The sequence below is a fragment of the Phocoena phocoena genome, chromosome 4, assembly GCF_963924675.1.
Source record: "Phocoena phocoena chromosome 4, mPhoPho1.1, whole genome shotgun sequence".
Classification (NCBI taxonomy): Eukaryota; Metazoa; Chordata; class Mammalia; order Artiodactyla; family Phocoenidae; genus Phocoena; species Phocoena phocoena.
In genome coordinates, this window is record NC_089222.1 from 70,589,564 (window position 1) to 70,603,147 (window position 13,584).

The 13,584-nt window shown below is 44.5% G+C and overlaps 1 protein-coding gene across 1 annotated transcript in view; it reads right to left on the reverse strand.

Moving 5' to 3' along the window:
* The window catches only part of MB21D2 (Mab-21 domain containing 2), a 103,781-nt gene extending 97,886 nt beyond the window's left edge, over positions 1 to 5,895 (reverse strand). The window contains exon 1 of the mRNA XM_065876921.1: positions 5,685 to 5,895. Coding sequence (XP_065732993.1) covers positions 5,685 to 5,895 — 211 coding nt within the window. The remainder of the gene's footprint in view (positions 1 to 5,684) is intronic.
* Between the last annotated feature and the right edge of the window lie 7,689 nt (positions 5,896 to 13,584).

Here is a 13,584-nt window from a genome sequence, read left to right on the forward strand (position 1 = left end):
AGGGTTTTCCATCAGCCTGACCTTGGTTAAGTCCCAGCTATACCACTTACTTGCTAGTAAACTTGGACAAATTCCTGAATTTTTCTAATCCTAGAGTTCTCCATTCTTCTTTACTTCAAAGGGTTATGGTATCCTTGGGAAAAGATCCAATGATGTGAAACCCTATGACAACCTCTGACACAGAGGAAACATTCTAATAATCATCTCAATCACTATGCCTGTCTCTGTCCCAGGGGGAAGGACTCCAGCTTTACCAGAAGCCAGCAGACATATCTGCTCATTAGACGCAGCAGCCCAGCTCTAGTCTCAAAAGTCAACTGGGATCAGCTCGTTGTGTGCACAAGCAGCTCTACTGGACAGGGAACAAACAACATCACGCCTGACACGGGACAGAATGTCAGAGTGCTGAGCAGCCAGTTTGGGGATCTCTAGGGATTCGGATTCAATAGGTCCGAAACAAGACCAGAGGTTCCAAATTGTTAAAAAGCTCCAGGAGAATCTAAAGAGCTAACATTCAAGGACAAATTCCTAGTTCGACATGAGAGACTCCACTATTTCTGTGAATACAAAAGGGACCCAGTCTAATCACAAGCAATGCATTATCCAATGGGTGGCCCGACAAGGCATCATAGGAAGACCAGGGATCATCAATGGTTCCAGGGCTCTTCTGTCATGAAGGGCAGCAAACGCCCAGAACCATGGAGGGAGAATTGAAACCAACTCAAACCAGAAGCAAAAATAAATGTTCAGAGGGACTTCCCTGCCCCAGATGCGTGATGTTTTCAGAGCTGGAACAGACTTCAAAGATGATGTCCATTACACAGATACCACAGCACAACTAAGGAACGTACCAAGACTTGGAGGCCCACAAAGCAAAGATTCACAATAAATTCCCTCAGTAAAGATTGCTGGATGAATTCATTAAGGAAAAGTGACATTCAAACACTCGAAAGACAGGGCTTCAAAATGGCCTACTCTGTAGATATAGAAAGTACCTAAAAATATGGTAGTTCCAACAGCACTCAGAAACACCACAACCATGGGCCTTGAAAGGAGACAAGAGTCAGCAAACTATTCTCTTAAAGTTGATGGGCAAAGCAGAAGAGGGAGGGGTCTCCACAGGCTCACAGGAATTAAAGTTTTTGCTCATTATTTTATCCTTAGGACCCTGCATACTGCTTGGCAAACAGTATAACATTCAGTAAATATTTGTTGAACGCATGAAAGTAAGAAAGACAGACCAAAAGAGACCATCTCTGCTCGTGCAGGCTAAGCAGGGTACTGAGTATAGCATTCCCCACGGGGTGGGGCCTTTTTGGTTGTCTGGCCAAGAGTGATAGAATCTGATTGCCCACACAGTGGAAGGAACATGAGCTTTCGAGTCAGGAATACTTGGGTTCAAACTCAAACTCCGTATGATCTTCGCATAAGTACTTGACCTCTTTGAGCCTCAGTGTTTCATCTTTAAAGGGGGATTAATACCACCTACTTCACCTCTAAAACAGGCATGATGGAATGTATCCTTAAAAAGTTTCTGGAAGAAAATTACATGAATATATTTATGCAAAGTAGCTAGCACAAGGGCCAGCATACAGTATGAACTTAACAAATGGCAATGTGGGTTGGAATTAATCATGCCCTCTCCAGCCAGAGCTGTATTCTCCTAGGTCACCTCTAATCATTCTCTATAGTCTTTCTGATAGGAAGCTGCAGAAATAATTCCAGTGTCAGTTCACTAGATTTTCTAACAATGCCCATTTCTTTAAATAATAAAATCATGTATACATTCCTTTTCAGTTTACAAAATAACTTCATATTCACACACATAATTCTGAAACAGTGCATTACTATTATTCCATGTTTAATAGATAAAAATACTATTATCTGTGTTTAATGGATGAAAAACCGAAGACCACCTAGCCAGCAAGAGGCAGACTGAGACAGGAACTATAGATTTTAACATTTTATTCTAATGACCATCAGTGTCTTAACCTGAAATTCAAACGAATGATCTTTCTACGGGATAAAATACTCCAACTCAGACTGCTCCAGAACTCGCGTCAAATGCTGATTGGATTACCCTAATACAGCTGAAAGCAGAAACAAATTCTGAAACGAGAGACAATTTTTTTTTTAAACAAAGCCCCTCCTCTGGATTTAATACCTCAGTTCTTGATAGAAAAAGACTTAGAATCGGGCCAAGAGAGTTTTAGCAACATCTCTTCCATTTATTAGCCAGGGGACCCTGGATGATTCTTAACCCTAGTAAATTTCAATATCTTCATGTGCGTAATGGGAAAGCAATACCACTCCTAAGGTTGTGTGAAGTTCCTGGCACAGAGAAGGCAGTCAGTAAGTGATAACTACTCATCTAATGACCACACCATGGTACCAACCATTTGGACTGAAGGGGAAGCGACTTCTTATTTCTTCCTGGCTCTTCTAGCTTCTTCATAACCCCTGTTCTGCATCTGTTCAATGGGGACACAACCAGTCTTCATTCGACCTCACGAGGGAATGAAGATAACAAAAGAGCTGGCAGAGACATTATGCAAATATTATTAAAATATTAATGAATTCTGGCAATTTCCCTGAATTCTGATAAATGGTGTTTATTATGCACTGCCAGCCTCTCCCACAATCTGGGCTCTCACATATTAACTAGATAATAACAGCAATCATTCTCCTGAAAGACCAAGGTGTACAGAAATAAATAGTGAGTCTAGATGACTCCCGCAAATACCTGCCTCCAAAGGAATCAGAATCACCGGACAAGCAGAGAAGGTCAGGACAGACCATGGACAGCTGGGTGACCAGTAGCAGGCTCAGATCAACTCCACAGACTATGCAGACCCCTGTTTTGATAGGACAGTGGAGTTTCCCCATGCTGACGGGTCACTGTTTATGACAACAGCCTACCACAACTTTGCCCTTCTGCGTAGTAAAGTTGCCTCCAATCTCGATAAAACAAAAAGCATCTGGGAAGCCCGTGGGCGGGGGCTTTAATCCAGGCTAACAATCTCGCACAGAAAGTGGCTGCCCCTGCCAGCTGCCTAAAAACAGAGGTAGCGTTATCCACAGCTCCATCAAAGAGGTTTGCACCAAACTCCTCTGCCATTTCGTTCTGTGTGAGGGGATAATGTTTTCAGGCTGCTGACAATCCTCAGGTGCCGCTCAGCCAGAAGCAGAACAAAGCCAAGAGGACTCACATCCACCCGCCAAAAGCTCCCAGAAATAAGGGCCTGGTGCCACCCCTGTTAACACCTTAACAAGCTGAGGGTCATTAAGACACATCATTCGCATATTCATGAAAGACTGTGGACTGCAGCAAGTGAAACAAAGTGCACAAAAAGAGATTTTGTTTTTTCAAGCCAAGCGAAAATCCCCTTTAGGAAAAGTAAATCCACACAGGGACCCTTGCTGTCGCCAAACCTTCACTTGTCTAGAGCAGCCAGCACCTCATTAAAGGAAAGCAAGCAACGCACAAATGAATGCAGCACCACACACAGGCAAGCTCATTTCGCCATCTGCCTGCTAGTGTCCAGAGGGGCAAGAGGCTTAAACAACATTCTCCTGAATTTTCTCTCCCGCAGGTGGAAACATCAAATTCCCAGGGGGCAGGAAAGACTTCTCTTGCAAGATCAACTGGGTAAAAATGAATAAAAGGGAATTTCGTTTACCTGTCAACACCATGCCACTCATGACATTAAATACAAAATAAATTAAGCACCCTGCAATAATTCACCCTTCATAAAGGCTTTCAGAAATCAGCGTATCAGCCGTGGGGTTAGCACAGGATTTCCTCATGAGCTGGGCACTTAAACCTACCCCTCCCCACAGCCTCCCATTTTCTGTTCCATGACTATCCTGACTGACGGTGACCGAGCACCTTTTCCTAGTGAACGACCTAGGACAGGAGACATTGGAATTGAGGCCGGCGCTATAACAACACAATGGCAGACTTCCATTATATACGTCAAAGAGAAAGGACATGATTAAGCAACTTAAATAACTTGCCCTGAGCCTTCTCTGTGTATCCCCACCCTTCTGACAATCACTGTGCTGGTTTTCAGATCTGAAAGCTTTGTAAGCTTCCCACCGCAAGGTTAGGGAGTTATTTAAACACGCACGCGCGCGCGCACACGCACACACACACACACACACACACACATTTAATTCAATATTAGTTGAATGGTCGAATCTCTCAATGGAGAGCTTTTCAACCCCATACACAACCTTGGATACACTTGGGGAGTGTGGAGCAAAAAGTAAAATCCAGCCCCAAGTTTTAACGTGCTTCATCCAACTTCCCAAAGCGTTACTACCCACCGCCTGCACACGTACAATTTGTATTACCCCCAACCTGGGCTGTGGGGAGGAAGCAAACCGAGAGAAAATACCCGATGATAGAACCAGCAAGGACAGCAGACAGCCGGCTGAAATCCAAGTGGACGGCAGGAGGAAGGCAAAAGCTCAGTCTTCCTCTGTGGTCCAAGACCTATTTCAATTAAATTTCCCACTACCTGGAAAATTGCCTACGAATGTATTTGTCGAGCGCACAGAGACACGCGGTGCGGCAGCGCTACACTGGAGTCCCAGTTCTGCGGAGTGTTCACCGCCAGGCCACGTACTGCATTCAGGCAGAGTTGCACTGGTGGAGCCGCAAGCTTACGCGAGAGGCTCCCAGCAGCGGAAACTCACAGCACTAATCCGAACGACAGGACACCTGGGGAGGTGTTCGATCTCCCGGCCTGACTCAATTATTTTCCTTTACACAACATTTAGTTGTGTAAGGAACTGTAGGTGCCAGGCTGGGGGGTTGGGAGGGGCGGCATTATTCTAAACCCGGACGTCGCCGGGGTTCGAAACCCAGGACACCTCTCTCGGCCGGTGCATAGACAGCACACAAAGAGGAAGGGGCTGGCGCTCCTCGGGGTCAGAGATCTGAGCGTGGTCGTTTTCGAGCTGGGAATTAGGAATTCCGAGCTCAGCAAGAAGCCCGGAGAAGCACCGGAAATGTTTCCGACCGCTTCAAGGGGAAATCTACTTGCTAATCAAAGTTGCAGGAACTCCCTGCGCCCAGTCTACTTGAGCTGGTTACCAGGGAACACCCAACAAGTTTGGCCACCGGGGGCCCGGCTTGACAGTGCCGCGCCGCAAGCGAGACTAGAGAGCAACTTGTCGCTCGGGCGCCAAGCCAGAGCCCCAGGCTGTCTCCGCGCTCTGAGCTCTGGAGAGGACCCGAGACTCGGCGATGGGAAGGAGCAGGTCCTTGTCTTTGGAGACAAATCCCTTAATTGAAAGGCGCAGCCGGTTCTCACCTGGACCGCGCGGCTTCCAGGGGCTTCCTCCAAACAGTGAGACGTTTCACCACGAACACTTCACCTGCCTTCCAGGCCCCCGTCGGTGAGAAATTAACAAAAGAGCCAGCGAAATGGGGTGGAAAAGGGACCCGGCACAAAGTATAGTAGGGAGGGGAGGGAAGGCAGCTCAGGTTGCCGCGGAGAAAGAAGGGAAGAGGCGGAACAGAGATGGGTTATACCCCAGGTACCCGGCGGCTCCGGGAAGAAAATCAAGAAGGAAAGAGCGCGCGAGAAGGGGGAATGGGTTCTTTACCCCGCTTCCCATCTCACACACTCACAAACACACACACACACACATCCCTCCCTCTTTTTCCTCCTTACCCAGCATGGAAAAGATGAAATCCTTGGCTGTGTGAATCTCCAGTGCTCTCTGGTCGTCATATTCCCGCTGGTCGTGCTTCGTGAATTCTTGGATGAGTTTGTTCAATTCCTCCACCCGAGCTCCCGACCTGAAATCCAGCTCCGGGAACGCTGGCTTGTTGTTACAGCCCAGGGAGGCTGCCTTGCTGGCGGTGGGAGCCGCCATCTTCATACAAAACGCGCCGAGTAGCAGCTCCGCGGCGGCGGCGGCAGCACCCACCCCCGCCCCCGCCCCCCCACCCAGCCCCCCTGGGTCTCCTCCCCTCGCCGGCTCCCTGGCTGTGACCCCGGCCCGTGGGCGGGCTGGCGGGCGGGCGTCTAGGCGGGCGGTTCCGGCTCGGTGCGCTCCGAGCGTCCGGGCTTCAGAAGGATCTGGACTGCAGCGAGAGTGCGTGTGTGGCCCCGACACCCTTCCCGGCGGCCCCACGCCCGCCCAGATGCTGCAGGTCTCTGCCCTCCCCTCTGGACCTAGCTGGCAACTGCGGTAGCGGTTGTAGAGCCAACCCGAGCCTCCCCCGGGCGAGGAAAGTGAAGTGGAAACAATGTGAAATTCACCAGCTCTGAAATCAACAAGCTGCCGGCTCCGGTGTTACGGAGCCAGCACCAGCGTCCCCCATTTAAAGGGACAGCGCACCCAGTGGAAAGAAAAATAAATAAATGACAGAGGTCTGCGCGCCCATGCCACTTGCCAATCTGTACTCGGGCAAACGAGAGAGGTGTAGACCTATTCTTTCTCTACCTCCACCCCTTTTGGGGGCAGGGCTTGCCAAGCGCGTTCATGAAGGGAGCCTTCCTCTGTCTGATTTTAAGGGCGGTGTCCTGGGCGAGGGCATCCCTATGGGAGCGTTTCCATCTCTAGAACTCCAAAGACTTTAGGTGGTGAAGGAACCTGCCTTAAGGAATATAAACCAATCTTCTGCCATTTCTGCACAGATTGCCAAATATGATATGATTAAGCGTATCAAAAAAAAAGAGAGACAGTGCCCACCCCGTCCCGTATAGACACGCCCATTAGCCACTAAAGTATCCCAACCTTTGCTCGAGGTAATTAATTTTTCCTGGATAACAGCCTATTAAACTTAACATGCAATGACTTAATGCGGTTCAGCCCCTTCCAAAATAAAAATAGGAAAACTCAAGGGTAGGTGTGGGGGAGGGGGAAGAACAATGAATTGCCCCAGGTTCCAATGAATGTTGAATGGCAGGTGAAAATTCTCTCATACAGCAAATACAATTCGAGCGTCCACTATTTGCCAGGCAGAGTGCCAGAATCTCAGTGGACAGGGATAAGCCAAAGGACATGGTTCCTGAGATGGAGTCATACTCACTTGACAAGGCAGATTTTACTAAGTCATGGTCCTTTAGACAGAATAGGATCTCAGAGGTGTTTTCAGTGGTTATGAGGTTTTTGACTCAGACACTAAGGAGACCTATTTGTTCATAGAAAAAAAGGTTATCTTCCTCCCTAATTCTCCAAAATCCAACTCATCTCTATCCCACAGTCCCTGATATAAGATAAAAGCTTTTTCTTACCTGGGTTCTCATGGCCAATAATACAAACTCTTGTTCATCCAGGCTCTGTCGTGCCTTTCCCTATAAAATGGAGATGATAATTCCTGTCTCATATGTTGTTTCAAGGATTACATTAAATAAAGTGGGTCAAGCACTAAGTGCAATGCCTGACATAATAAACATTTAATTAAATGTTAGCTGCTACTATTGTTGTTGTAAACTTAACTCTTTCCTCTTTCCAACCGAGCCACATTGTTGCCATGGTGATTTTTACAAAACACATATCTGGGTATTGACATCCTCCTGGATTTTTCTCCTCTTTACTCCCTTCCCAACTTTGTACCAAAACCAATTCCATAACATGCATTTTTCGAAAGCCTTCCCTAAGACCTTCCCCCAAGCTGATGGCAACATTTTCCTCCTTAGAACCTCCACTGCACCCTTTCAGAAACTTCCATATGCCTCTGATGAATTTTGACCCTACTTTATCATTGTTAATGCAAGTTTCAAACTATGAGCTTCCCTAGGATAAGAACTACATCTTACTCATCTTCAGATTTGTCCCTGCAGGAAGGTCCTCAATGTTTATTGAACCAAGTGATGAGTGAAGAACTTTGGCATAACCAGTTTATTTCTTTTGCTTTTGGTTTCCTTCTCTTTGAAACAAGCTTTCTTACCTACTCAATATTAAAGAGGAAGGATACATGTCCACATGAACGCTGGTGCACTGATGAGGGAGCTACTTAAAACTCTGGCTTTTGCAGGTCTGCTATGCTTCCCTGACTTCTCATCTGAGAGGGTATTACCATTAACTGGGCAGTGGGATAAGCTATGCAAGCGGTCGGAACTCCAACACAAATCCATCCACTCCCATCTGTCAGTGCTTCTCTCATGATCAATGGTAGGCATCTGTGAGACAGCTGGCTGAGGCACAGTCATTTCATGGATCAGAATGATTCTAGTTCACCCATGCAAGCAACAACCTCCAACTTAATACAGTTTGAAAGAATTCAGGCAAAAAAGTCAAGACACTTTTTCTTTGTTAATTTCCAAAAGTGTGAATGAGGCAATGCTCCTCCCTTGTGACACTTGTATTCATACAGATAAAACAAGTAGTTAGCAGGAATTGTGCCTTATTGTGCCTCAGCCCTGGGTTTTGGATGTTTTGAATGAGGGAGTCAACAAATGGTCTCTCTGTTCTTCTACATTTTCTGTTTACTTTCCATCAGCCAGATCTGAATTCTATGAATCACTGACCTTCAGTGAGCCTATATATTTGGAGAATGTCCTGAATAGTAAACTAAATACCTTTTATATGCTCTTATACAACCCTGATAAGATGATATAAATATCCCTTGTCCAATTGTCAAAATAGGGAAAGAGGATCAGACCGTAATTTCCTGAATTGGTCTTTTGGGAGACCTTTTTTTTTTTTTGGTTTTAAATTTTTTTTAAATCAAATTACAAACTAAATACCAAAAACATCATAATCATAAAACAAAACAGGAAAACCAGACATAGCAGGAAATAAATAGAAGTCTAATTTCAATAAATCAAGAAGTAGAGGCATTAAAATTACAAAGATATTCTTTGTAATAATTAAATATAACTAACAAAAACTGAGAATGTTGTGGAAGATGGGATGTGAATGATATTGCAATTGTACTTAATACTTCATATCCCATAGTGAGGAGTCAATAGATGTTACCCAAAGTTGATAAATCAATAGGCAGAAATTGTAATGGTAACTACGATAAGAGTTGAGAGAAACTTTCAACAGTGATTACCTATGAGTGACTGGTTATTTTGTATTACTCCCTTTCTACAATTCTTTACATGTGCTTGTATTACTCTTCTAATTTAAAATAATTAGTTTTAAAAGATTTGGATGTTCTTCACAATCCACAGAACCAAAAGAAAAGATCTCTTTTGAAGTATCTTGTTTTTGCCAAAGATTGGTTCATCCACCAAATTGGAATTACTTAAGCTGTAAGAAAAACCCATCACTGAGTGGGTAGCCTCCCTTCATTAGGCTGTATAGCAGAATGAAAGCTCTCAGAAGGTCCAGACCACTTTACATGGCCAGCTTCTGTCTAACATCCTTCCAAATTAATGTAGTAACAGGGCCAACGACCAGTCACAGGACGGTTCTCATAGTGAGAGTCCCCTTCTGGGAGACTTTTTAACCTAGTAGACTGTGAACTCCTCAAGGGGAAGTGCTGTCTCTTCACCTTTGTAAACACCACATTTAATACATTTCCTGGCTCATCTTATGACCTTAATTAATGTGTTTGAATGAATGAATGAATGAACAAATTAATACCATCTCTTAAAGTCCAGGAAGTCAACATTTAGTTGATTTTTGCTACAATTAAATATCTCAATGCAAGCTATCTATGGTTTCCCAACAATCACTTGAGTTCTTATAAATGTAGGTATTTCTGCTTAAGTTTAATGAAATGTTTCTATTTGTGTGCCTTTTATTTTTCCCTGTGTATGTTATATGGCCTAAGAGAAGGAAGGGAAATGGAGAGGAAGGTGAAGAGAAAGAGAAAGTTATTAGAAGATACTAAAGAGTGTCTCGGACTTGTAATAAAAGCGCAGGTTTCTAGAGTTTTGGCAGATGACTCAGGAAAGGTCAATGGAGTGTACCATCTAAATAAGCACTAAGGTAGGTCGTTCCTTTACTTGCTTGTGTGGCATCAAACAGACCAAAGAAACTCACTGCCTTTCCAAACTGCTGTCCCACTTAGAGGCAGAACTTGGCCCCTTACTTTCCCACACCCAAATGGTATGAGCTTGTGAGAGAAGCCTTCTGCCTGCTTCTCTGAGGCTGGTTGTTTTTAAATATGGCTCTCAAGTTCCGTGGCAAACTCTCAGCCATGAATAACTGGGCTGTGCAGCCCATGCATTAAAAATAGTAAGCTCCACACCCACATGATGGATTAACAAAATATAATTTTAAACAAAGATTCTCTGGTCTGAGACAGCCCAGGCTACAAGATCTGGCCTTCTTGGGCAGTTCCATTTTCAATAAAAGTCTAACCAGGGGAGGTAGCCCGAGCTTCTTATGATTTGAAAATGTAGGCAGGAAAAAGAGAGGCAAACACCACAGACATGTGGAATGTTGACAGCAGAAGGGACTTGGGGGATAAATTCCATCCATCGCCTTCACTTTGAGATAGGAGAACTGGACACAGCTGGACATATGTGTGCCTATATAGTAGAGGCAATGCTGTTCTATTTCTCATACTAAATTCAAATTTAGTAGGTATTTCTTATGTTTCCAGACCACCAGAGGGGTTGTGGAAAATGCTAGGAAATTGGACCAGAATCGTAATAAAAACAAGAGGAGAGTGGTCCTTGGGCAAAATGGACTCATTGATCTTGAAAGTTTAAATTTCGATATATCAGGAATTGCTGACATTTGGAATTACTTAGCTACAGCTTTTTGCCACTAATAGGTAGTCATCCAGACTAGAGCTGAATTTCCTGGGTATCTCACAAAGTCCTTCAGGTGTACATGACCCCATCTGGGGTAAGCTGCTAATTTTACCTCTTGTGAGATTAGGCCAGTGAATTGTTAGTGAGGTCCCCAGAGCAGGGTGGATAAGTCATGACTTAGTCTATTCAGTTCTAACAAGGTGACCCCAGAGTGAAGCCCCACCCCTCTGACACTCACATGGTTCATGGGGGCTCGTTTCACCCTCTCCTTGAACCCTGTGCCCTAATAGCCCCTGGGGACCTAGGTGGTCTAGCTGTGCAGAAACTGCATATAAATCACCCAAATCTGTCCTTTTATTCTCTGCTCCTGCTGTGCCCCAGGAAGCCAAATCTGTACCTGTGGAAAGAAGAAAATGGACTCTAGGATGGGAGATAACAATATCTGATAACAATTATTAACAATTGTCTTCCTTCCAATGATGGAACACTTTCCGGTTCAAAGCACTTATCACATAAATCTGTTTATCCTCACAACCTCCTACTGAATAAAGCAGGTTGGTCCGGATTGTGATTATTATTCCAATTTTAGAGATAAGAAACTGAGGCTCAGAGAGATGGTGATGTTTGTGAAATCATCTGACTAAATTGTTGTCTGTCAGCTCTCTATTTAGACATCATCTCCTGCTAAGGGCTTTTCCTGAACATCTTACGCCCCCTCCCCACACCCATGTAGGTCCTGGAGGCTCCTTATAGACTCATTGCCTTTGACTCTATCCCTTCGTTGTAGCTGCCTCATAACTTGTCTGTCTCCCTCACAAAAGCGTACGTTCCATGTGGGCAGAGACTATGTCTCTCTTGAGCACCAACGTGTCTGGCACACAGTAAGTGTTCAATACAAGTTTGATAAAGGAGAAAGTAAATGAATGAACCATGTGGCTGGCTCAGGCCCCAAACTCAGGTCTTTGATTTACGACCCAGGTTCTTTCCATCAAACCTCCCTGGCGCTGTTATCAGCAACCACTGAACCTCCAGAAAAACACCAACAATCTCTTTTTTTTTTTTACATCTTTATTGGAGAATAATTGCTTTACAGTGGTGTGCTAGTTTCTGCTTTATAACAAAGTGAATCAGTTATACATATACATATGTCCCCATATCTCTTCCCTCACTTTTGAAAGCTTTACACTTTACCTAGCATTTCGCATACACAATCAGCTCCCAAAGCTCAAGTTCCATCATGGCAAACAAAACCTCTGTCTTTTAAAGTCTGAGCGAAGGCCCTTTGTTGAATAAATTTTATGACAAAATAACTTACAAAAAAATAAGTCTAAATATTCAATATGTCCTTCTTTTGGGGAAACTTAAGTCTACTTGACCTCCACACATCAGGCAAGAAAAAGCAAATGGAATAATTGCCCTAGAAATCCTATTTCTTTACAAATGACTTAACCTCATCCACTGTTCTGGGGAAACTGTGGGACCCCTCTTAGCAATCCCTGGACACTGCACCATCCCCATTTAGCCCTTGAACTAGCCAAAAGGCCAGGCTCTGGGTCCGCTACACCAATCCATATCCTGTCTTGTATGTACCTTGGGTGCTGGGTCAGGTACTGACGGCGGGGGCGGGGAGGGTGCACATTACCTTATCAGTGAAGACTGGAGACGTTCGGTTTGGTTTGCTGTGAGCAATTAAATGAAGTGTGTCACAGGGGAAATTAATTTATATTATTTCTGGGTGGCTACAGAGGATGGAACCAGGAGAGATGGGTGGCAGTTACAGAAATGCAGGCTCCAGCTCAGGATACAGAAGCATTTTCTATCCACGTGAGCCGCTCTGCACAGAATATGCTGCCTTCTGAATTAGTAAACTCCCCATCACGGGTGGTGTTCAGAGAGCCCTGTACCCATCTGTCAGGGCTACACCAGAAGAGGTCACCGAGTTGGTAAGGAGCATAGGCTATGACCCCTGAGGTGCCTTTCAGCTCTGAGAACCTAAGACTGTGATACTTTTTCAATTAATGTAATAACTGAGAACTAGTTTCCTGTAAGGATCCACCTCAAAACAGAACTATATTCTGCACCCTGAACACAAGGTGTTTTATATCCATTTTCACATAAGTTCCCAAGATAAAGGATTGTGTCTTTCTTTTTCTCGGCTTAAAATATCCATGGATTTCATTGTTTCTGGCTTTCCTACTGTCCAATCTAGCAGGCAATTTCATTCCACCACCTACAAAGAAATTCTGTTGGTATAGACACCTGTCCCACACATCAAACACAAACTCCACACCCAAACTCACATTCAGAGAAGCTCTCAGTACAAAGAAAAGAAAGGGATTTCCTTGAACACATTTATTTACATACATCGTATAATGACAGAAGCTGGCTCTCTGAGCAGACCTGTAAAATTGAGCAGGGAATGGTAATGATGCCTGTTTTGTTTTCTAAAGCTTGTCAAAAAATGATTCTCTAAGCCCTGCACTATAACATGTTTATTTGAAAACTTTGGCTTTTTTTTCCCTTCAACTATGCCCAGCACAGTACAAGAACAGAAGGAGCTGTCTCCCTTTGTCCGAGACCCAGCGTGTTTAGCTGTGGTCCAAAGCTCATTTTAAATTCCAAGTTGCAAAACCTGGAGAGAGGGCATTTAAGGAAAATGCTGACACTCCTTCAGCTCTGACAACATTATCACACACAACCATAAATATACTTCCTGGACCATGTTTTCTCATTCTACTTTCCCTGTTTGTAGTTTCTAAGCAGAAAAAGAAAAAACCCTCAAACCTCTTAAATAATTATCCAGTGCTTCTACATCATCTAGTGGAAAAACAAAAGAAAACAGGGGGGCTTCCCTGGTGGCGCAGTGGTTGAGAGTCTGCCTGCAGATGCAGGGGACACGGGTTCG